The following is a 24,890-nucleotide window of genomic DNA, read 5'->3' on the forward strand; positions in this document are numbered from 1 at the left end:
TGGGAAAAGGGACTTGCAACCGTTGGTCCTTGCACTTACAACGGCCATAGCATCCCCACAGTCGTATCGTCCGAATTCAGGCTCTTGGCAACCCTAAGTATGCTGTCGTAAATTGAAGCGGTCGCAAGTCAAGGGCCTGCTAGAAACCTTGTCCAGAAGACTCTCGGCGCTCCAAACAATCCGTATTTTGGGGTTTGAATCTACGGCATGAAAATATCGACCCCGGGGGCAGCGCGAATGGAGACCACAGGGGGGGCACTCAATTTCCTGGCACAGTAAGGACCCCCCCACCCCCCGAGTCATTATGAAGATATGAATCTCTTTACTTATCTGCTAGCAACTAACTTTGGAAGTGCCCCTTCCTGCCACAGAGGAAATGCAACTATTTTACTTTCATACTGCGTTCTCCTACCCAAACCACCTTTTCTGCCTCTTTGAGAGACCCAGCAGAGGATAAGCGCTTTTTAGACCAACGCGTGAGCCAAAATTCAAGGGAGCCGTGCGCCTCTTCACCCTTGTTGCAAAGCGATACCAATTGTGTAGCACAGACGCAGCTTGAGCAACACACCAGCCTGAAGGCTGCACGCTCGGTGCATTTCCTTCGCTCGACGGAGGTGTGAAACGTTTTGCTCTTGCACCAACGCTGAGCTGAGGTCACACTCCCCTTCTGCGCCTCTTTCCCGTAGATGCAAATGCAAAAAAAAAAAAAATATGCAAAAGGTTTCCAGCACACACACACACACACACACACCCCTTACACACCCGTCGTGCTGCTTTCTGCGGTCCGCAAGGCACATCCAACCCTTAAGGAGTCTTTCCCACCTGCCATCCCAGTCGCCTCCCTTTGGCCTTCTGGAGCGTTAACTGGTTGGAAGGAAGTGTCTTGTTTCCACCCAGCGGATGGCGACAACGTCTGTGCTTTCCACACACTTGGTGAGAGGCACACTTCTCGGCCCAAAGCGAAAGGAGTTTGACATCAGCCCCGGAGAGGTGGGGCAAGAGGAAGGAAGAGCTTTGAACTTTGGGGCGTGCTTTTTCACTTTCCGTAGCAAGTGCTTCATTTAAACCATCCCTTGACCGGCAGAGTCCCAAAGGAGGTTTCTCTCCAGAGGAGCGTGTGCACGCACACACAACACACACACACAGAGCAGCCGGGTGCTTCTTTCACACAGCTTCGCCCTACAGATCCAAGGATGACGCACCTGCCGTTTAAAGATGCCTTCTGGGTAAGTGCCAACAAATTGCGTTCTGATTTCCAGAGGTGGTAATTTTGCAAACAGCTGGCCCAATGCTTTGTATGGGAGATTTTTTTGTGGGGGTGGTGGTGTTATGGTTATTCGGGGCAAATGGAACAGAACTGGTTGAGCGCTTCTAAACAACCACCCCAAAACTTGCAGTCACCGTGCTTAAAGGAAGACTGGGTTAAGCACTGAAAAAAAAAAACCTTTTTATTTGTTCCAACTCATTGGGTGGCTTTCTTTTTTTAATTCCAGTTATTGCTTCGTTTCTCCAAGGCAAAAGGTTGGTTTAATATCCCTCCCAAAGCAGAGCTGAATTATTATTATTATTATTATTTGAACAGTACAACTGGAATTCTGTCTGTCTACAGTAAAATGCTAGGGCAGACCCAGAGGCTTAGCTGGTGGTTTATGCAAAATGCAGTTGTATGACGCAAATGTTCCCCCACACCCTGGTTCTTGGGCCTCACCCCTGAAGGTTGCAAAACCTCTGGGTGGTTGCAAGACTTAAGAAGATGGTGTCTTCTGGGAAGGCCCACAGAGGGGATTGGTTGGAAAGAGAGGTTTTTCTCCTGGGGTTCTTCTCCAGCTGTTGGGTGCTGGGCACCATCTAATTTCTGGACCTTGGAGAGATCCTTGAAAGTGCATGGATGTGTCAGTGGATTTTTGAAAGGGAGTCGGTCTATGCTTGGGCATTGACCGTACCTAGAATCTTCTGCCAAGGTGCAAGATGCAAAGGAGATGAAAGTGGTGTGGATGCAGCAATGTTGAATCCTTGGTGTTGGGTCTCAGGTTATTTCTGGTCTACATCAATCTGCAGAGACTTAGCTTCACACCTGAGGTTCCTTGGTTGTTTGTTGAGAGGAAACACCTTGGCTCATCCATATCTCCTGGAAGAGACTCTAGAAAAAGTGCAGAGAAGAGCAACCAGGGTGATTAGGGGACTGGAGGCTAAAACATACGACGAACAGTTGCAGGAACTGGGCCTGGCTAGTCCAGTGAAGAGAAGGACCAGGGGAGGCAGGATAGCAAGTCTTCCAATATTTGAGGAGCTGCCACAAAGAGGAAAAGGGGGTCAAGCTATTTTCTAAATCACTTGAAGGCCAGACAAGGAACAATGGATGGAAACTGAACAAGGAGAGATTCAACCTGAAAATAAGGAGACATTTTCTGACAGTTGAGAACAATCAACCCATAGAACAGAAGTTGCCTTCGGAAGTTGTGGGAGCTTCATCCCTGGAGGCTTTCAAGAAGAGACTGGACTGCCCTCTGTCAGAAATGGTGTAGGGTCTCCTACTTGAACAGGGGGTTGGACTAGATGACCTACAGGGTCCCTTCCCACTCTGTTAATCTGTTAATCCTTGTCTCCGGGGTTGAAGACCAGGCTGTAACCACCATGCTGAGTTTAGTTTGGGTGGAAGCCAGTTCAGAGATGGTTGTTAGCAGAGTCAGCCTTACAGAACTGGTTGTTTGGGTGGCCCGTAAGGTTTTTTTCATAAATGGAGCACTCTAAAGGCAGAAGAAGATCCCTGAGTAAGACTTTATGAATTGCCGATGGGCAGCTTTTTCAGTTCGTATTTTGCTGACTTGACGGTTTTGTTAAAACTAGCTGGCCGGGCTTCAGCGAGTTCTTGATCCTTCCGCCCATCACTTCATTCTAGATAAAAATTGGGGCAATGCTTTTTTTCTCCCCAGTGAATGGCTTGATCTGAGTTCTGCCACTTTTTGCTCACTTGTCTGTTCCGTTTCTGCATCCGTCAGCCGTTTTTTAAAATGTGCAAAGGGTGTGGTTTTATCCTTATCTCATTGTCGCATGTCCATCTTTTGATGTGCTTTGGTTTCTCAAATGTGCAATGGGAGCAGGATTATTTGCATTTTTAAAATGAATTTTGCACGGCAGCTTTTTTAAAAAACAACAACAACAACAACTGTTTTGTGATACGCCAAAGTGGGGTACAAAACCGGTTAGGTTAGGCAAGATGTACTCAAAAGCATGCAGAATTTTGCAAAAGCTATATACAAATACACGGATACAAGCATATATGCACACATACATACTGTATGTGTGTTCGTTTTTCACCTGGCTTGATTATTTTTATAAATAACTCAAGGCCGCAAATATACGTACCAGTGATATTCCTTCCTCCTCGGATAAAACACATAGATGCAGACGAAGATACATACATGCACCAGTTTTACCAAAAGACAATTTATTAGATAAATTACATTCAATTGCTGCTGTTTTTTTTCCACTTTCTTCTTTGCATGGCTTTTAAACATTCCCCAGCACTTTCTCTGAATAATAATAATAATAATAATAATAATAATAATAATAATAATAATAATAATAATAATAATAATAGTATGCTGCTAGGATTAGGTTTATGGCAGGGGCCCCAAACTTGGCAACTTTAAGACTTGTGGACTGCAACTCCCAGAATTCTCCAGGTAGCAAAGCTGGCTGGAGAATTCTGGGAGTTGCAGTCCACAAGTCTTACGGGGTCTGATTTTCGTAAAGCCTCTCTCTCTATATGTACAGAATGCATATTTCTCAATATATACGGGCGCATATGGGACTGTATACCTCTATCAAACTGATACAGAAATGGGAGGTGGAAAAAAAAAAAAATCCCCAGGAAAATGAGACGGTGAGAGAAAGGGAGACCAGCCTAGGCATTCATCCCTAGGTGAAACACACACCTTAGGTCTGCTTTGCGTGTTAAAATATGCATTTTGCTCTACGTTTGAAGTGGAGTATTGCAACATTTGGAGGAATTGCAAAAAAATAAAATAAAAAACAACCCACAACAAAACCGGAACAAGCACCAGGGCAGGCAAAGTTTGAATAATGGGGAGATGACAAAACTTTTTGCAAAGGACCTGGGAGAAGGTGCACTTCCATTTTTCTCATTCTCTCATATTTCCCGCCCCCCCGTGGAGGTGAGGTCCTCCTTTGACATCAAACCTGTGCCTATTTAAGGCGTTTCTAGCATAGTAGAAAGGCAGGAAACCACCCCACCGAAGAGGCTTGGCGGTTGCAGTTCCAGGCAGCCCTTGTGGTTTGCGCAGCAGAGGCTGGGGGGTCGGAGGCGGGTGGGAAACTGCCTCGGTCTAATGACGAAGGGCTGCGAGAAGGAGAGGGAGGCGCTGCTGTCGAGGAGGTGAGGGAGGGTTCGTGAGATGGGGGAGCCCTGAATTCGGACCATTGGATGGGTCAGGAGGACTTGAGCCCGAAGAAGAGTGCACTCGTTGGGGGCGGGAGAGGGCTGACTTTGGGTGGTTGGTGGGTCAGTCTTCTTGTCTGTGATCTCTCTTTTCCTCCTCCTTTCCATCTCTCTCTCTCTGGATGTCTTCTCCGATCTACTCGATGGTTGATCTCGGTCTTTCTCAACAGGAGAACTTTTAAGATATGTGGACGTCATTCTCAGAATTCCCCAGCAAGCCATTCTTAGGAGTTGAAGTTCACACATTTTAAAGTTCCTAAGGTTTAGAAACATTGGTCTGTCTATTCAGTCCATCCGTCATCTTCTGTCATCTTGCATCCTCTTTTACATCCATCCATCCGTCCATCCATCTAGCCATCATCTTCTGTCATCTTGTATCCTTTCCCATCCATCCATCCATCTATCCATCTATCCATCTGTCCATCCATCCATCTATCATCTTGTCATCTTTTATGCTCTTTCACATCCATCCATCCATCCACCCATCCATCCATCGATCCATCCAACTATCTTCTGTCATCTTGTATCCCCTTTCACATCCTTCCATCTATACATCCATCTGTCCGTCCATTCATCTAGCTATCATCTTGTCATCTTGTATCCTCTTTTACATCCATCCATCCGTCCATCCATCTAGCCATCATCTTCTGTCATCTTGTATCCTTTCCCATCCATCCATCCATCTATCCATCTATCCATCTGTCCATCCATCCATCTATCATCTTGTCATCTTTTATGCTCTTTCACATCCATCCATCCATCCACCCATCCATCCATCGATCCATCCAACTATCTTCTGTCATCTTGTATCCCCTTTCACATCCTTCCATCTATACATCCATCTGTCCGTCCATTCATCTAGCTATCATCTTGTCATCTTGTATCCTCTTTCACATCCATCCATCCGTCCGTCCATCTAGCTATCATCTTCTGTCATCTTGTATTCTTTCCCATCCACCCATCCATCTATCCATCTATCCATCTGTCCATCCATCCATCTATCATCTTGTCATCTTTTATGCTCTTTCACATCCATCCATCCATCCATCCACCCATCCATCCATCGATCCATCCAACTATCTTCTGTCATCTTGTATCCCCTTTCACATCCTTCCATCTATACATCCAACTGTCCGTCCATTCATCTAGCTATCATCTTGTCATCTTGTATCCTCTTTCACATCCATCCATCCATCTGTCCATCCACCCACCCACCCACCCACCTACCCATCCATCCATCCGACTATCTTCTTTCATCTTGTATCTCCTTTCCCATCCATCCATCCATCCATCCATCCATCCATCCAATATTTATGATCTTCTCTCATCTTATCCTCTTTCCCATCCATCCATCCATCCATCCATCCATCCATCCATCTTTCCTCCCCTCCCGCTCTCTCTTTCTCTCTCTTTCTCTCTCCAGCACTATCTATCAAACTATCTTCGGAAGCCCAAAGCCAAAGGGAAGACGAATCTGAGTTGAACTTGACATCTGATACCTGCATAGACATAATCACACTGTCAATATTGGTAAAGCGATACTCCGGAGGTATTAAAAAATTACCTCATGGGTTCAGAAATTGTCCGTCCTGTTGGGGCTGTACATACTGTCTATTGAAATGTATGAAAAATATATATATATGATAAAATATGAAACTGTAATGCACATCTACGTGACTCATTTCTCCCCATTTGGATGCAAAAGGTCTTATAGTTATAGTTTCCAGTGGAGTGGCTTGTAGGCATGGCTGGAGGAGGAGGCTGGTAGAACCCTGTGATTTTAAACATGGGATCAGCAGAGAACCCCAGATGTAGACATTGATCTCCTGAAGGTGCTGAGAAAACCACTTGGCCAGACCTCTTCCCCTGGAGAGGAAGTCCAGAGATCCAGAAAGGTCTGGGTCAGAGGTCTTCAACCTTGGCAACTTTAAGACTTGTGGACTTTAACTCCCAGAATTCTCCAGCCGGCTGGAGAATTCTGGGAGCTAAAGTCCACAAGTCTTAAAGTTGCCAAGGTTGGAAACCCCTGGTCTAGGTGAATGACATGCCCGACTCAGAAGAAGGCAGCTTTGCACGTCCCTGAATCCCCAAAAATGAGGATGACTCTTCCCCTGGAAAAAGGCTGTCGTTCAATCCTTTGACTTGACGCTGCTGACTCAACCAGCCCAAAGCAGCCTTGAAGACCGTTGGGTGAAGAAGTCACATTTGCTGTGTCCGTGGGCAAGCAGTCTCACGCAACCCTCCGGGTGGTGAAGGCTCCAGCTTTTTTGCAGGCCAACGTTTGGATGGCAAACACATCTGTAGGTTTTTTCAGTGTGTGTGTGTGTGTGTGTGTGTGTGTGTGTGTGTCTTCTTTTTGTGCTTCTTGGCAAAACCTGATTTTCATTGATCCAATGTTCCTTCTTGGAATGGTGGCTAGGAAATATTTGGTTGGGGAATGCTTGGGAGTTGTAGCTCACCCATCTTAAAGGTGCCAAGGTTGAGAAGGGCTACTCTGGAGCCACCATGGTTGTATTAATGCAATTCTCTGGAGCTTGAATCAACTTGGAATTGAAGTGGTTGCTTGTAGGTATGTTTAGATCCGAAGATGGAAACTTGGTAGTTAGGGAAAAATCATGGTTGGATAATATTGGCTTAGAAGAAATCAGAAGGACACAGCCAATGACCCTTGGAATTGATCAGAGGGGTCAGCAGTGACTAAGAAGGTCTTTGAGGGTGATGTGGTTAGCCAGCAGCAGGTGTGGATGGCTGAGGAGAGCGAGGACTCAGATGAGGGGCCAGGACCATCAGGGAGTGGACTGCTGCCTTCAGAGATTGTGGGGGCTGGCAGCAGCGATGAGGAGGTTGCCGAAGAGCCCGTACCAAGTGTGCGCGCGTGCAGGATTGCTCGCAGGCAAGAGCAGCTACAACAGCACGGATGACTCGGGAGTAAGGCTGCAAGGTCATGGCCCCTCCTTCAAGCAGATAAAAGCCAGGTGTGAAACGAACGAACGTACTTTGCAGAAGGCAAAGATGTTTTGAAACTCCACCTCGTGGACATTCCAGTATCCTGAGTTTGTATTTAAAGATTCTTGTATTGCAAATTATTCCTTGTCCGTTATCTTTTGACGTCTCGCACAGCTCGGCAAGGCTTGTGTTTATCACAGCTAATTATTTTGCAGAAGCATTCAAAGGTTTCTGTTCCTTTTGGACTGTGTTTGATTTGTTGGAAAAGGGCGTGAGTCAGAGCGGAGGGAGGATTCTGCTCATCTCAAATGGAGCCTGGAAATGCAGGAAAGAGAAGGCGGTAGAATGGCGAGAGCTGGTGGATCGTCCATTGTGGTTGATTTTTTTTTTTCCCCTAGTGCAAAGAATTCACTCTTCACTCTGGATACGAAGTGCTCCTGCAGCGTTTGCTGGATGGAAGGAAAATGTGCAAAGACATGGAAGATTTGATTAAGCAAAGGTAAATGAGAAACGTGGGAAGGAGAGAGGGGAACAGTGGGAGAGGGAGTTGTGTCAAGGCTCTGAAAGTTGCGTTTGGCTCATATGTCCGTAAATGGATCTCAGTCAGATTCCACAGTTGGTTCTCCTCCCTTGGTGGGGTTTAAACTTCCAAGAATGGTCACCCGTATGGACACTGGGTGCCAGCTGTCATATACTGGCAGATGTTTTTCCAATCAACTCAATTCTCGATATTATAATATAGTCCTTGATTTACACAATGGGTCTGGGAACCAGAATTTCCACGGCTAAGCAAGGAGGTTTTGAAGTGAATCATGCCTGGATTTTGACTTTTTTGGCCATCGTTGTTAAGCAAGTCATTGTTAATCACACAGCCAGAAATTCTGTTCCCCGATTGTGGTTATAAGACTATATATATAAGAGAAGGACTAGGGGAGACAGGATAGCATCTTCCAATATTTGAGGGGCTGCCCCAGAGAGGAGGAAGGGGGTCAAGCTATTTTCTAAAGCACCCGAAGGCCAGACAAGGAATAATGGATGGAAAGTGAACAAGGAGAGATTTAACCTAGAAACAAGGAGAAATTTTCTGACAGTGAGAACCATCAATCCATGGAACAGAAGTTGCCTTCAGAAGTTGTGGGAGGTTCATCACTGGAAGCTTTCAAGAAGAGACTGGACTGTCATCTGTCAGAAATGGTGTAAGGTCTCCTGCTTGGGTGGGGGGTTGGACTAGATGACCTACAAGGTCCCTTCCAACTCTGTTAATCTGTTATATCCGCTTAAGGGCCGAATTTGAAGGCGTTCATCAGATGTCTTCAGATTTGGAGAAGTCTATGCCTAAATTATCACTTATTCAGGGTGTATGGAAAACAAATGAATCATCTCAAAGTCTAAAGCGACCTGGGATTTGCCCCTCACCAGAGCTATTTTAGAAGTCGTGAGTAAAGATTTCTGAGGCCCGATGGAAAAGCTGCCTTCATCTTGGAGTTTAGTGGGCTGGAAATGTTGTGGAGAGGAAGGAGGAGGAGGAGGAGGAGGAGGAGGAGGAGGCATCTCAGAGCAATTTTGAAGAGCTTTGGATCCAGTGGCTCTCTTAGATGAGGGAGGGGATGGGGATGAGATGACCAGGGTGGAGGACACCCTTTGCAGCAGAAGATCGCTTTCGATCCAGACCAAAGGATCTCCCCTCAGAAGAAGGTTTCAAACAAGGAGAGAAAAATGTAAGCTGTCTCCTTTCTTCCAATCCACACTCTTCGGATCTCTAGATGATGATGATGGTTAGAATTTTTTTTAGCCAACTGCTGAGATCACAAACGTTGGGACTTCTTGAGAAGTAATCTAGTTGGGTGGGGAAAAAAATATTCAACCTTCCAGGTGGCACCTGTTTTCCCAGAAGAGAAACAACTTAGGTGGTTTCAGCATCTACCGAGACACAACTGTGGAGTTGTATTTCATGCAAACCTTCCCTCTCAGGACAGATGGTGGGAAAGGCAGTGGAGACCCTACCCATGAGCAAAGCTGGGTTTGAAGCTCACAGGAGCACATAATGTGGATCAAGCAGAAGGCATCAGAGAAAGTTCAGTTCATCTTCTGTTTCATCCCACCACGGCCTCCAAAGAAGGTGACCCTTCTTATCAAGCAGGCCATCATCAAGTTCTTCCCTTGCCATCTTGTATGGCTTTTGAGACCTTGCCTAGTCAATCCTCATATTTGTTCATTACATACCACCGGAAGGGTGGAGTTCAGAAACAGATGGAAGCCCAACATGGTTTGAGTTGCAAATATAAATGAGATTTTATTTAACAGGGCCCAGGCTGAAGAACGTTACGGGAAGGAGTTGGTTCAGATCGCCCGGAAAGCAGGAGGTCAAAGCGAAATCAAGTAAGTCCGTTTCGGTGTCACGTGAAAACCAATTATTTATTTGTTTATATTAAAAGTCTATGTTAAGTTATGAATTGATGGTTGGGACTCGTATCTAAGGGTTGATAGAACGTAAGAGCCAGGATTGGCAGTAGCTAGTATTATTGATCTAACTCCTGACAAGATTATTTGGGTGGCTTTTAGTTAGCATTGGTTGAATTTCCATCGTTAAGTCATGATGATCATAACTTGACACTTATGTGACCTGATTTTGTGACTGCTTTGTAGTGGTTGTTAAGTGACTACCACAATTGCTAAGCGAATGAGGATATTATTAAGCGAAACAGTGTGTTCCTATGGACGTTTTTGACCCATGCTGGCTGGGAGTTGAAGTCCACTTATCTCAAAGTTGCCACAGTTGAGAAGTAGCCACTTGTGTATTCCTGCGCGGAGCTGAAGGTTGAATGAGAAGAACCTCCTGGGTCCATTCCATGATTCTATGACCCATCTGTTATGGACACCATGGCATCCATCTCCTCTAGGAAACCCAATCTTGGGTGATGGATGGAAATTATGACAGCCTTCCTTAGCCACAGATGATAAGAGAGTTTAAAAGAGATGCGTGCTGAGTGTGGCAGGTTCTGGGAGCAAATGTGAGTTTATCTTGTGTTGACTTTGCTTATCTGTGTTCCTGGCATCTTCCCAACTGGGTTGAATTCCTGCCGTTCCTTCATGTCTGGAATGCCTTCTCTTGCCCTGCCAAACTAATTCCCTCAGTTTGGCTTGATTGGACTTATAGTTACAGTTTTTGTTGACCATGTTTTGGACTTGATTCTCTGCAGCCAAAGGCTGTTCCTGGGAGAGTTTTTCTCCAGCCCAGAAGGTAACCAGGACATTGGGGGCAAAGTTGGAGCTAATAAAGGGATCCTTATTGATTATCTGACTGGGTTGCCTTGGTGCCACGCCCCTTTGGGTCATCGCAAGAACCACAGGCATGGAAGGCACTTTGGAGGTCTTCGGTTTCAACCTTCTGCTTAGCACAGGCTCCGTTTGTCCAGCTGTTCTCGAACTCCACAGAGTGAGGGCTAGTTATGACCCTTCAGTGTCCGGAATCACTTGTTTGAGATGGGCAGCTTCTAGAAATCGAATGGCTAAATAGGTCTCAGGAAGTGAATCCTTCCAAAGTTTAGCTTGCAAAGAAAGGACACACAGGTTTCTCCCAACAGGAAGAATCCCAACCACCGGACAAAAAAGGAGAGTTAGCAGATGCTATTAGGGTTTCATTTCTTCAGGGTTTCTATAATGCAGCTGAAGCGATAGAAATTCTGACTCATAATAACAGGAAAAATAGATCTGCTGTATATATTTCCTGTGCCAGTGTGCTTTATATAGAATCATAGCTGCAAAAGGAGGGGGCGGAGGTGGTGGTTGATCTGTTTCCTAGTCATTGCAAGATTCATCCCTGCAAGAAACCAATTTCGGTTTAGATCCAGTAAGTGATGGGGTGAGGTCTTAAAACCAACTGTTGTCCACCCCAGTGGGACTTCACTTGAGAGTTGAAGTCCAACCGGAGACTGGAGGGTAAAACATATCAAGAACGGTTTCTGGAATTGGGTAGGTCTAGTTTGATGAAAAGAAGGATCAGGGGAGACATGATAGCAGTCTTCCAATATTGGAGGGGCTGCCCCAAAGAAGAGGGAGTCAAGCTATTCTCCAAGGCAGGACAAGAAGCACCGGGTGGAAACTCATCCAGGAGAGAAGCAACCTAGAACGAAGGAGAAATGTCCTGACTGGGAGAACAATTAATCAGTGGAACAGCTTGACACTAGAAGCTGTAGGTGTTTCATCACTGGAGGTTTCCAAGAAGAGATTGGACGGCTATTCGTTCTGAAATGGTCTAGGGTTCCCTGCTCAAGCAGGGGCTGGACTAGAAGACCTCCAAGGTGCCCTCCAGCTCTTTTATTCTATTCTATTCTAAACAGTGTTACCATGAAAAAGCAAGCTTGAAGAAGACAGGTAGTTCTTGATTTATGACCACAACTGGGGGCCGTATTTCCAGTCATCTTGATACTACAAGTAGCCCTAGCGGACACATCTGGGGCCGCAATTTCCATTGCTAAGCAAGGCAGTTGTTAAGTGAGACGTGTCTGATTTTACGACTATTTTTGCCATGGTTCTTAACTGAGGGCTGGTCATAAGTTACTTTTCCCAGAGCTGTTTTAACTTTGTACAGTCATTCAACAAATGGTTATAAGTCGAGGATCAGGATCAAACCGATTTGGACTGCAAAACTCTAGCTAACCACCAGAGGGCAGAAGCACGAGTTTTCTATATTCTTTTAGTACCTTCTAGTGGTCACGGGGAGTTTTGCAAATCAGATATGGTAGAAGCAGAATATCTCAAGTGCTGGAACTTGGCTCCCTAAGAAGTATTTCTCCTTTCCACTGTACAACGCACAATGTGCGGTCAACAAGTTTAGTTTTTCTTGGATGGAGGCTTGCTTCTTCCTCTATAAACTGACACTGAAGATTGTTTGGAAGTTTTTTCTTTGCAAAACTTTTCCCTCTTTCCCCGAAGAGAACCAGGCTGCATTCTTCATAATGTCTTGCTTAGCTTGTGCAAGCAAGCAAAATATTGTTAGTGCTACAACCGGGCATCGTAAGTTTCTTGAGAGTGCAAAAATAGTAACAATCATTTAGTACTACACGAAGTAATGAATTTGGCAGTTGAAGCCCCGTATCTTAAAGTTGCCAAGGTTGAGAAATTTTGGGATAGGATGGCATCAGGGACCGCTGATTGTGGGCCCAGGTTTTTCTGTGTTGGTTTTACTGGTTCCTGTGCTTTTATTTCTCGTGTTTTCATTGTTTTATAATCTATATCTTATTTTGGGACTGTTAGCTGCCCGGAGTTTCATTTTAAGATGAGGCTCTAGTCCTCTCGATTTTTTTTTTGTTTTAAAGACAAAGACTCAATTCACAAAACTACTGATATCAGTTCCTGTTTGGTTTGGGGGCATAAAATGAGAAGTTATTAATGGTTCCTTGGCAACAAAAGGAACAAATAGTCCCAAATTACTGTACATGGGGAGTTTAACACTTCCAATTGTACACAAACCGACTTCCTATATTTTGCATAAGGGTAGCATAGCGTAGGTCATGTTTTCTGTTGCATTTTGAAAAATTAGAAAGCTTCACTTCTACTCCTGAAAATCAGCTTGCAGAATGCATAAGAGGCAAGCAGAGTAAGTGATGGATGGATTTATTTATTTTTGGCTGAGAGGAACGATTGCCTTCTTCTCCGCAGATAAATTTGTCAGAGCAAATATCATACAAAGGATCATTTTTTAGCTACGCGTTTCCTCTTTGAGGGAAGGGATTGTGTAAACCTTGAAGCAATATAAGGCTTGGGCAATATTTTAAGGGAATCTGTCTGTCCCTTTCTTGCATCACAAAGCCCATCACAATCTGTTCCCAACGAGGGTGACACCAAGAGGATGAAACTTGTGATGTCAACCATGCAACCTCGGTGTTTTTTGTGATTCCGTGTTGCATGAAAAAGCACAAGGGGCAGAATTGGCATTGCAGTGTTGAGGTGCATTTTTGCTTTTGCTCTCCCCCTGCTAGGGCCTACGTTTTTCCCCAAAAATTTTTACGTTGGTTTATGATCGAAATAAAGATTTGAATTGACTTTCAAAGTTCTTTAGTCACAAAATGGTTACACAATTGTTGCAAAGAAGAGGGAGTCAAGCTATTCTCCAAAGGATGGAGAAGCAACGGATGGAAAGTAATCAAGGAGAGAATCAAGCTAAAACTAGGAAGAAATTTCCTGACAGTGAGAACAATTCACCAGTGGAACAACTTGCCTCTAGAAGTTGTGCGTGCTCCAACACAGGAAGGAGATTGGACAACTTGTTTGTCTGAAATAGTATCGGCTTTCATACTTGAACAGAGGGTGGGACGAGAAGACCTCAAACGTCCCTTCCAATTCTGTTATTCTGTTGTGATACAATATCTATAATCATTTCCTGTGAAAGAGAAATAAATAAATTTAAACACCGAGTCGAAAATGCTAGAAAACCCTCCAAGTTTAAGCTGTTCAAGAGTTCAGATCTAAACTCAGGCCACTTCTCGCAAAAGGCTGTAAGAAGATGTGATGGTGTAACATACTTACTTGACATATAAAATTTATTAGTGCCGTAGTTGAGAAAAAAAACGATCACTTCTTCCTCAAAAGTCCACAATGGACTTTTCTTCTTGAATGATAATGTACTGTATCTAGACGTTAAATGAACCTTAGTTCATCACTGACCTGACACCTGCAGGAGGAATCCAGTGGTTACATGCAGTTAGTTCATGTGAATTTAATAAAAAGTTCAAAAGATACCACAAGGGGGCATTAAAGAAACACAGGAAACTTATTTTTATAAATCATTTTCATCAGGAGAAAAATAAACCTGAATGGAAATAATGTCTGTTGATAGGGACGGAAAAAGCACACGGGGACCGAGGTTTACTCAACTCACAGCCTCAGCAAACCCTAAATGAATACGCTAAATAGGAAAGAAATTCAACCGATTTAAGACTGTTCCAATTAAACGGATTCATTGCTAAAAGCTTATACTGCAGGAATCTTCTGAACTCCTGGTCAGAACCGGCTTGGAGTTAGTTAAGGATCAATGGAATTCAAGGAGGCGGGTTGGACTTAATTTGGTTGTGGCTACGTAGGGATTCTAAATGGAGCTCTCTTAATTCTCTACTGGTAGGGTCTTCTCCTAGCAATATTAAACCTTTCACTTGGACTATTAGAAGACAGATTAAAGGCTTTTCTTGGACTTTTTTAAATTTTATTTTCACATTTGTCTTACGTAATGGAGAAATTTGATGTTGCCCAAAGATAGATAGACAGACAGACAGACAGACTGACCATATACTTGTGGTGGTGGACATTTGAAAACTGGCTTTGAATATTTTCTGAAAATTGCTTTTATGGATGGTAGGATTGTGGTCTTCTCCAGGCCTGGGTGTCTAGAACTGTTGACACATTCCTGTTCTTGGAAATGTAATAGAGAACTTCAAGTTTGACGAAACTTTGGACAGGAAGGAAATTGATGAGTTTTGTTCTCTCTCCTCAGCACTTTAAAGGCCTCGTTTGAAATCCTGAAACTCCGTAAGTATATTAGCAAGTTCTATTTGGGATATTTCTAACTCCCCTTGGCAGCAAAATTAATGAGTTTTAGAGAGTTTGAGAAGAATCTGGACAAATTCATACAGTCTTTAGGAAAAGACAGCTTCCTACTTTATGCTGATGGGCTTTAAGATTGAGTAAGGAGTGGCCAATTTTCACCACATATTCAATTTGAATTGCAGAACTCAGGCTAGCACCTAGATGGTGGAAGAGAGCGAGTGTTTTCTGTACTCTTTTAGTACCCCCCCTAGTGGCGGAGTAGGAGAATGCTATCAATAGCAAAGGGGACGCCCAGAAATGAAGGAGAGGAAAATGGACTTTGTTGAGTTGTATATAAAGGATATAAAGCCTCAGTGTTGTGGCAGCCACATTTTGGAGTCTTCCCTCAGATTTCCTGAACCTCTGACATCCATTCCCAGAATCCCTTATATTGGTTGAGGAGATTCTGGGAGTTGAAGTTTCAGACATCTGGAAGGCACCCGATTGCCTAACTCTGTGTATATAAATTAAATGCTTTTGTAAATAATTAGAAATGCAATCACTGAACTAAGTTCACTTATAAAGGAGTATATTTGTAGCTAAGTGTTGACGTGAAAGGTTGTTTGGTGCTCTCTTTGAGTTTTCTTGTTTTCTTGCGGACAATTCATTACCAAACTAGGTAACTCATCAGTGCTAGAAGGGAGTGGAGTTTGCGCCTTTCTCTACTAGTACTGATAAAGTGACCTAGCTGAGTCATCAAAGGTCTACAAGAAAACAAGCTGGCTCAGAGACCCCACCAAGGACCTCTCAAGTTCACTTAGCTTAGAATGTCTCAGAGGAGTCTAGAGGATTAAAATGGAGGCCAGGGGCTTTTTTCACCTGTAGGATGCGCATAGCGTGCCCCCCGAAAAAGGGAGAGGGATTCCATCACCTGGACGCTCCCGTGTTTTGATGCTGTTGCCCCCCTCTCCCCAGAAGCCCCCTTAACCCAGGTAAGCAATGCTCCACGTCAAGAGATCAGGAAAAAGAACTCTCTGCATTTCATCCACAGAAATTGAAAGCGTGGGCAACTCTCATATCCAGCTGGCCCTCATGTTGAGAGAGGAACTAAAAGCCTTAGAAGAATTCCGAGAAAGGCAGAAGGAACAACGGAAAAAGGTGAGGCGGAGCTTCCACAGGTAAAACAAATCAACACGATTTCTTTTTATCTATTAAACAAATTTACGGTGGTCATTGGGTGCGGCTCCAAAGGCTTTCAAGATTCGTTGATCCTGCCTTATTTCCACAAAGAACTTCCTTGGACGCCCAAGGTTCTTCCTGGAGCGGTCCTCCCAAAACGGTAGAGCCCCCAGCCTGGAACATCTGCCTTGGGAATAGGACTTTGATAAATAGTTGGGACGGCGGTGGGATTCAACTGGTGTAACAACCGGTTGGGTGAGCGCGCAATTTGCCAACTAATCGCCGGGACTACCGGTTCACTCGAACCAGTACAAACCGGCTGAATCCTACCCCTGTAGTTGGACAGCTGGGTTCCCAGCTCTTGTGGAAGGCAAACAATGACGATAGTTAATGCCATCCTTCTTGCAGTACGAGAGCACAATGGAACGAATACACAAGAACAAGCTCTTAATGTTCAAGAAAACCATGGAGGTAAGGAACTCGCTCTTGGAGGGTAAGATGTTTCTACGGGAAGTCCTTGATTTACGACCGTAAATTGTGCAAATTTTTCTGCGCGCAGTCCAAGAAGGCCTACGATCAGAAATGTAAAGATGCTGACGAGGCTGAGCAGGCATTTGAGAGGATAAGTGCTACTGGGAACCAGAAACAAATAGAAAAGGTATCTCCAAGTTTCTTTTTTTTTTTTCTTTCCTTTCTTTCTCTCCTTGTCTTCCTTTCTTCTTCCTCCTTTTCTTCTTCCATTTCTTCCTTCCTTCCATTCCTTCTTTCCTTTCTTTCTTTCCTTCCTTCCCATACCAATGTTCTTTTTTTTCACCTTCCAGAGCCAGACCAAAGCAAAACAGTCCAGAGACTCGGCCAATGAAGCAGGTAACATTTTTAAGCACCCATGAAAACAAGAAGATAAACACACTTTATGAATCTCTGTGATGCCACTTCCAGGCCTCCATTTTAACCTGTAAAGCTCCAAGTACTAAATATCTGAATAAACCAAAAATACAGTTGTACTGTTGATTAAAAACAGAGTAAAAGGCTGACTTGCAATTCAACATTTTGGAGGAATCTTCTCCAGATAAGCTCTTCTTACTTCACGATATCAACGAACCGCAGAATAGGCTCACTTTATCAATGAACCCGCCAAACACGAACCCTTCTGTAATTGCACCGCTTTGCTTTTTCTCATGCAGAAAGTGTGTATAAACAGAACATTGAGATACTAGACCAGACAAGGACCACGTGGGAACAAGAACATGTTAGTACTTGCGAGGTAAGAAGCTGTTGTGTTCAATCAGACAGAGAATTGATAAGGTTTGACCTTGATCATGGTGAGATGCTACTGGAGGTCTCTTTCCTCTCATCCAAGGGTGGACAATTAGGCACGTTCAACATGGCTTCTCTCGAAACACCCAACAGATGACCAGCTTGTTCAACCAAGTATTTGCTTCTCAGATACGGCCATAGTTGGCTTGCATCCCAATTCTTTTCATCATCCATCCTAGTAAGGTATAGAATGTTTTACGGAGGTTGGCTTTAGCGACGTGGTTCCCAAACTCTGCGGGATGATACAGCAATACTTGACATCTGTTGGACACCATGCAAATTACAAGCTTGGAGGCACCATTAAAAGCTCAAAAGATACCAAGCGTGCCAAGAAAGTTGAGAAAGTTTGGAAACTTCTGGCTTTGGGTCTGTGGAGATCCTCAGTCACCCAGGTCCTGGTTGCTTTTTCAAAAGGCTTTTTCCCTGAAGATGTTTTGCTTCTCGTCCAAGAAGCTGCTTCTTCAGAACTGAAGAAGCTTCTTGGATGAGAAGTGAAAGGTCTTCAAAGAAAAACAAAGATTTTGAAACAACAACAAAAAAAAACCACCCGGCTTGGGACAAAATAAAATTCTAAGAATTGCAATTGATAGAATATTTATTTCACTATTATCAGTTCAATCATCAGCCATCATCAGTGTAGTTTATGGCTTCAGCCTGTTGCATGAAGCTGGCCAATTTTGGTCTATAAACCATGGTTTTTTGGCTTAGCTCTGTGTTATATTTTATGATAGGATCCATAACCCTTTGTCGGAAATGGTGTAGGGTTTCCTGCCTGAGCAGGGGGTTGGACTAGAAGACCTCCAAGGTCCCTTCCAACTGTTCTTCTCTTCTCTATTCTTTCCTATTTCTATTCCATTCCATATTTTCTATGCTATTCTATATTTTCCATTCCATTCCATTCTGTATTTTCTATTCTATTCTATTCTATTCTGTTCTGTTCTGTTCCGTTCCATTTCTATTCTATTCTATTCTATTCTATTCTATTCTATTCTATTCTATTCTATTCTATTCTATTCTATTCTATTCTAATTCTATTCCATTCCACTCCATTCCACTCCATTCCATTCCGGTCTATTCTATTCATTTTCTCTTCTCTTCTCTTCTCTTCTCTTCTCTTCTCTTCTCTCTTCTCTTCTCTTCTCTTCCCTTCCCTTCCCTTCCCTTCCCTTCCCTTCCCTTCCCTTCCCTTCCCTTCTCTTCTAGTCCATTCCATTCCATTGATCTTTACACCCACCCACCCCTTATTTAATTAGGCTTTCCAGCTTCAGGAATGCGATCGGATCACTATCCTACGGAATTCTCTCTGGGTTCATTGCAATCAACTCTCCATGCAGTGTGTGAAAGACGACGAGGTAAGAGAAGGCCCAGCGGAGGTAGCCCTTGGCTTACGAACAGTTCAACCGCTAGAGAATTTGCTTTAAAAGCGATAAGCGAGAGCGCCTTTCAAATAAATTGACTTCCTTCCCTCCCCCCGCCCCGCTTTTTTTTTCTTTTCTTTTCAAAGCTTTATGAAGAGGTTCGGGTAAGCCTGGAAAACTGCAACGTGGAGTCCGATATGAACGCCTTCGTTCAGAATAAGATGACGGGAACGGAACCACCAGGTCTCTCTGCACAGAACTGCCGTTTTCTTCATTGTATCTTGAAAAGGGAATGACAGCTGGAACGTAATAAATAGGTCTAGGGCAGGGGTCCCCAAACTTGGCAACTTTTAAGACTTGTGGACTTCAACTCCCAGAATGCTGGAGAATTCTGGGAATTGAAAGTCCACAAGTCTTAAAAGTTGCCAAGTTTGGAGACCTCTGGTCTAGGGTGAATGTCAGCAACCTGTGGCTCTGGAGCTGCATGCGGCTCTTTGGGTCCTGTGCTGTGGCTCCCTTGTTGGATGATCCCACCACTGGCTGGCCACGCCCCTCGCCCTCCCCTCCCCTTCCCTCCCTATCTGGACTGAGAAGGTAAAACACAAAAAAAACAGAAATGAGAGGGAGGGAGGGAGTGGGACAGAGAGAGAGAGAGAGAGACCCATTCCCCAAGAAAAACACCAGGAGCCACAAAACCAGGGTAGGCGTGGCGGGTGTGTGTGTGTGTGTCATGTGACTGGGTGGGAGTGACATTGAGTTGGCCATGCCCACCCAGGTTTTGAGGCTCCCGATGTTTTCTTTTCTGTGGGAAATGGCTCCCAATGGCTTTGTGTCAGGGCTCCAACAAATCCACCCTCATTCAAATCATAAGTCTCTAGCCGCATCTCTGAGAGTAAAAAAAAAAAAAAAGATTTATTAAGAGTGACCATGTTGGCGTTTCCTGGTTGCAGCCGACACTAAAATACATCATTCATTTCCTCCTTGACCCTGGTCTTCCCCACACCCCATGGATGTATATTATAGCTCTCCAGTAATAATCTTGTGCACCAACAGCTTCGCCTGCCTAGCAATTATCTGAAGCATTTAAGGAATGCCCTACTTCCCCCCCCCCTCGCTTTCTGCTGGCAACTAAAAAGACCAAAGAAGTATTTTTTAGTTGACATTTTGAGTGTTTAAGGTTGCAGACCCCTGGTCTAGGGGGAAACTGTCACTTATAGAAGATGCTGAGTTGAGTCTCTCCTAACCTTGGGACGACCATCTTTGGCTGTGAATTTGGGGAGAGCTCTTGGAGAAGAGCTCAAAACCGTCTTTCAGAGGGTGAAAACTCTATCCCTGATTAAATGCGGAAATTTTTAAAGAAAACAAGGTTGACTAGGGCCCACAAGATTGACTTATTCTTGACCGGCACGAGATTTCTGGGGGTGGTGGTGGAAAATCACTGATGGCGTTACCTAGCTGGGTCGTGAGACGCTGCAAGAAAAACACGAAGCGCAGAGTGCACCAAAACCACCCCAGTCACGTTTTTCTGCCCTTCTTCTTGTTTCTGAAACAGCTGCCATCGGCTACGAGAATTATTACGAGAGAACTGGACCCATGAAGAATTCCAACAGCCCAACAGCCCAGAGTTGCGGAATGATGAAAAGGTAAAATTGTCACTAGGATGGCTGTTTTCCATTTTGGCACTTAGTTCCACCATTTGAATTTTCCACCACTTCGCATAAGCTGCCTTGGAGTAGCTGTTTCCCTTCCTTTAGTGAGAACCAAGAAAGATTTCCGACACGTGAGCTAAATTAAGGAGAGAAGGGCAAAGTGGGGACATCCATCCGCTTCCTGTGACCTTCTGAAGTGGTGTTTGGCCAGCTGCTGTAGAGAAGGTCTGCCTGAAAATGCATTTTTATTTATTTATTATGGCTGCTGTTCTCTAAAATAGCCCTGAGGGGCACATGCCAGAAATAAAATATCCAAACACTGACAATGCGTGTTGCAATAGCATTAACGAAGGAGTTAAAAAGGTGGCGCCAAAATGTGTGTGTGTGTGTGTTGCAATGCACATTAAAAAAAATAAAGTCGGACTTTCATTTTAGGGCTGCTAGCTTGGCTGGTTTTGTCTCCCTTGTCCCAAATCTTGTCCGTCAGAGCCAAGTTTCGCTCTTAGTTGAAAATCGAGAGGGAGTGGTGTCGCTGAAAGGCTCTCAGAAGTCATAAAGGTCGTAAAGCGGGGTGATCATAGAACTGACTTGATTTTACAACCATTTTTTGGCAGCAATCATTAAACAAACCTATTGCTCACTATGAGGTGTTTGGCCAAAAGGCGAAATTTCTTTATTTCTTATTGATCCACAGGTTCTCCGACTTGTTGCATGGCAGCACCCGAAATGCTCCGGATAACATTATTTCCACAATAACCCCAACTGGTAAGGTTGGCTTTTCCAAGGGACAAATGCAGGAATTTCTTAGGTCCCAGCATCCTTGTGTTAAATCAGGTTCTGCTAAAGGGGTGGAGTGTTGGCTCTGTGGGAATATCCAAAAATTCTTCTTTTTTTTTTCCTTTTCCTTTTTGGCTTTCAAGTTGGGCTAAGCCCATCTCCCTAAGCCTCCCCCACCTTTCTGGAAACTACATAGAGCCATCCTAACAACAGACCAATTTTCAGGAAACGTAGTGCAGAAACTTCTAAGGATGGAGAACTTGCCAACCTGGTTTTGGGAAAAGAAAGGCAGAATTCAGTTTGTCTGAAACAGATCTGTCGCCTTTCAAATGTGCTTTTTTCTTTTTTATTTATTTAAATATCTCTGGTTTTTCTTTTTTCCAAAGTAGCAGCTGGTGAAATTTTTAGAAACAGAAATAGTTCGTTTGTGTTAGGTGGCACCACCTAGGCGGTAACAGACGGATTTTAGAAATAGGAATGGTGACGCCGTTGTAATACATTCTCTGGACTTCGGGCTGGAAAAGATATAAAACTTTGGAGCTTGGGTAAAAAAAAATTTTTTTCGATTCTGCCAGGAGTTAATTCCATTTTTATTTTTTTTTGCAGCTGATCAAAGGGCGGACGGCGTCTATGCAGCAATTCACGTGGACGTCAACACTGCTGTGGACCATGATTACAGAGTTCTCTATGACTACACGGCCCAGGTAAGCCTCAAATCCTTGTTTAGGCAGCGTCCTTAAACAAAAGAGTATTTGTTACTCCGGAGTAACTCTCAGGGATCATCACTGAAAGTTACTCTCCTTCTTTAATGACCTCATAATCCCTTGCGGGGTGGAGTCTCGGCAACTGAATGGAGCTGGGTGTTTACTGGCCAGATGCCCTTCCTGTTGCCAATGCGGGGTTTTTTTCCGCAGATAGATTCTCAGTGTGAATATACTGAGAAATACTTCTAAGTTACTCTGAACGTATATCATCATTCTAAGTTATCCTGAAGACTCCAAATTAGCTTGATTTTTACAGATAGCCCTCAACTTGTTATAACGGCCCTGAAAAAAGTGACTTATGACTGTTTTCCACACTTACGTCCGTTTTCCACACTTATATGACTGTTGCAACATCCCTCTGGTCATGTGATCAAAAAATTCAGATGAGAAACTGACTCATATTTATGACGGTTTCAGTGTCCTGAGGTCCTGCGATCCCCTTTCGTGACCTTCGGACGAGCAAAGTCAGTGGGGAATCCAGATTCACGCAACCGTTGTCTCTAGTCTAGTTTTAACAACTCACTGAACAACTATGGCCAGAAAGGTCATAAAATGGGGCAAAACGAACTGAACTGTCTCGCTTAGCAATGAAAATTTGGGACTCAATTGTGGTCGCAAGTCCAGGACTGCCTGCATGTTCATTCCATCTTAACCGTTGCATCTTACCTGAAGAGATTTTTTTTCCATTTCTTTCCATTATCCCTCTTCTAGAACGAGGACGAGCTGGACATACGAGCAGGTGATATTGTCAACATCATTGAAGCCGGCGAGGATGGCTGGTGGACCGTAGAACTGGATGGGCAGCGAGGATTTGTGCCCGGCTCCTATCTGGAGAGACTTTGATGGGAAGAACCGTGCTTTCCCGAGCGCTACCTTTTTTTATCAGCTAGAAATCTCTTTTTAAAAAAATCAAGTTTTTTCCTCTTTGCACGTGGCAGACGAAGAGCTACAATTATACTCTTTATTTTAACATAAACGCCACCCTGCCTCTTAATTTTTTTTTTTTTGGAAGGACAATTATCAAAGAAAAGACATCCAAACTTGTGCTGATGTTCTCACCCTAGAAATGTTATGTTCCCAAAGGTTTTTGTTTGCCTTGTTAAATCCAGCTACCCGTCCGATCCCATCAATGTTTTGGTAGAACCTTGACCGGTTTTCTACACGGCAATTTTTCCCGCCCCCAAAACTGTCTTTGCCATGCTCCAATGACGTTGGTGGAGTCAGAAACACCGTGGACTTTATAATAAATGATTGATTAAAGTGCATGTTTTGAAATGATTAAGATCTTGATTCCAGAAACAACGCTTTCCTTTCTTTTTCGCTCTGGGTGAAACCACGGCGGACTTACAAACCATCCTTTCTCTAGGGTTGCAATGCCTTTTTTGATTCAGGGTGGAGCGGAGGGCGGGTGGATCCGTCCTAAATGCTACCGTCTCGAGATTCTCAGCTCTTCGCAGAAAATGCATCTGCAAACTGTTCTAGCAGTGCACACACGAGCAACATTTGAAGTTTTAGCAGCTGACAATCTGACCCCAAATCGAGAAAAGGAAGTTTCAAAAAAATAATAATAATAATCACAAGATCTCTCCGGAGATTTCTTTTGTTGCATTCAATATTGTCAAGACCTTTTATACGATGTTTCAGTTTGAACGCACTGGTGGGCAGAAATGATGGCAGGAGTTAATATTCAGTTATTACACCTCTTATTTATATGCTGCAACCTGTAACTGCAGTGGCCATTTATGACCCCCTCCTCCAAATCATCTGGTTCCTAACTGCCCACCTCAGGGGTGTCCAAAGTTGGCAACTTTTAAGGACTCGTGGACTCCAACTCCCAGAATTCCCCAGCCGGCCAAGATTGGCTACCCCTTACTTAATGATGGCAGTTCCACAAAAATGCCGGTTTTCACGTAACTGTCGTCAACTGCAAATTGTTGTAAATGACCCCCTCCCTATATATTTTTTTTAATGTGATTGTGGAGGGCTGCGTCACAACTTTAAACCCTAGTTGTAAGTACCTGCTTTGGGGTCAGTTCTAACTTTAAATGGTCATTACGCAGCCTGTCCTAAATCAAGGACTACCCGTATGTGTGTTACGCAGGGAATTCTCCAGAAAGCACCCTAGTAGGATCAACGACCTTGTCCTTTCTTCTTCCTTGAGCAAGTGTGATCATCCTCACCCCACTTGCAATCCCCCTCTAGTAACCAAGCTTGTTTCTTGCTTATTAATACCACAAGGAGTTGATTAGGCAACCGGCTCCCCTCGGTCTCCGCCGGATTCCTTCATGCCGAAGAGGCCGCTGGTAAGACACCCTTTACCGCCAAAACCAGTTAAGTGGGATGGCTTGTCGGGGTTTTTTTTGTCACCGATTTGACGGATGGTGGGAGGAGAGGGGGCTGCCTGCAAAGGAGACCCTTTACTTTGGGGTAAAGTGCCGTGCTGCAGGGGGTGGAGTGAACCCCAAGGCTGGACCTCGTGGGAAAGCTGCAACCTTTCACCCCTCCCTTCTCTCCGCCGGCGGCTTTGTCTGGTCACGTGGGCTCCCAGACGTGGGAATGAAACCGCCGCCTTTCAACGGAGAAGAGCAAGCCCTTCAGATCTCATTGTCAGAAGCGAGAGGGATTTGTGAAATCTGGGGCTCGGCTAAGCTGGAGAAACCCAGAGGGAGGATGTTTTTTTCGGGGCAGGAAATACCTCTCTCTTTCTTACAAACTGTCGATTTCTCGCTGCAATAGGTTTTTGTGGTTTTTTTGCAGCCAACGTCCTTGACTTTGTGGTGCAAAACCAAGGGGGAGAACACTACCTACGTAAACCTTTTAAAATGCCGCTGCTCCAGCTCGATCGGGGTCCTAGTCGACTGCTTATCTTTCGACAGGGACACCAACTGCGGCCGTCTTTTCGCATTTCTATGGAGTT

General features: G+C 44.3%; 1 protein-coding gene across 3 annotated transcripts; it reads left to right on the forward strand.

Moving 5' to 3' along the window:
* Nucleotides 1-741: 741 nt before the first annotated feature.
* PSTPIP1 (proline-serine-threonine phosphatase interacting protein 1) lies at nt 742-23,238 on the forward strand. Of its 3 annotated transcripts, none has more exons than XM_026709830.2 (15): nt 742-1,226; nt 7,807-7,907; nt 9,713-9,787; nt 14,898-14,932; nt 15,981-16,087; nt 16,517-16,579; nt 16,668-16,766; nt 16,930-16,975; nt 17,293-17,372; nt 18,679-18,777; nt 18,930-19,026; nt 20,336-20,426; nt 21,127-21,197; nt 21,816-21,913; nt 22,685-23,238. In XM_026709830.2, exons 1-15 carry the CDS (start codon nt 1,194-1,196, stop codon nt 22,814-22,816), a joined length of 1,227 nt encoding a protein of 408 aa, XP_026565615.1. In that variant the 5' UTR covers nt 742-1,193; the 3' UTR covers nt 22,817-23,238. The 3 variants fall into 3 exon arrangements, with proteins under 3 accessions (XP_026565615.1, XP_087797744.1, XP_087797745.1); XM_087941618.1 differs by lacking the exon at nt 742-1,226 and adding an exon at nt 6,667-6,762; XM_087941619.1 differs by lacking the exons at nt 742-1,226; nt 7,807-7,907 and adding an exon at nt 9,013-9,126.
* Nucleotides 23,239-24,890: the final 1,652 nt, after the last annotated feature.

The sequence above is a fragment of the Pseudonaja textilis genome, chromosome 13 (genome assembly GCF_049901715.1).
Source record: "Pseudonaja textilis isolate UNSWEBS1 chromosome 13, rPseTex1.2, whole genome shotgun sequence".
Taxonomy (NCBI): Eukaryota; Metazoa; Chordata; class Lepidosauria; order Squamata; family Elapidae; genus Pseudonaja; species Pseudonaja textilis.

Bases quoted from the DNA above. Each gene is read 5' to 3' on its own strand.
- PSTPIP1 (XM_026709830.2), top strand. From the start codon at position 1,194: ATGACGCACCTGCCGTTTAAAGATGCCTTCTGG. The intron at 7,908-9,712 runs GTAAATGAGAAA...TTTATTTAACAG, and splicing joins GAAGATTTGATTAAGCAAAG to GGCCCAGGCTGAAGAACGTT. The intron at 21,198-21,815 runs GTAAGGTTGGCT...TTTTTTTTGCAG, and splicing joins TTCCACAATAACCCCAACTG to CTGATCAAAGGGCGGACGGC.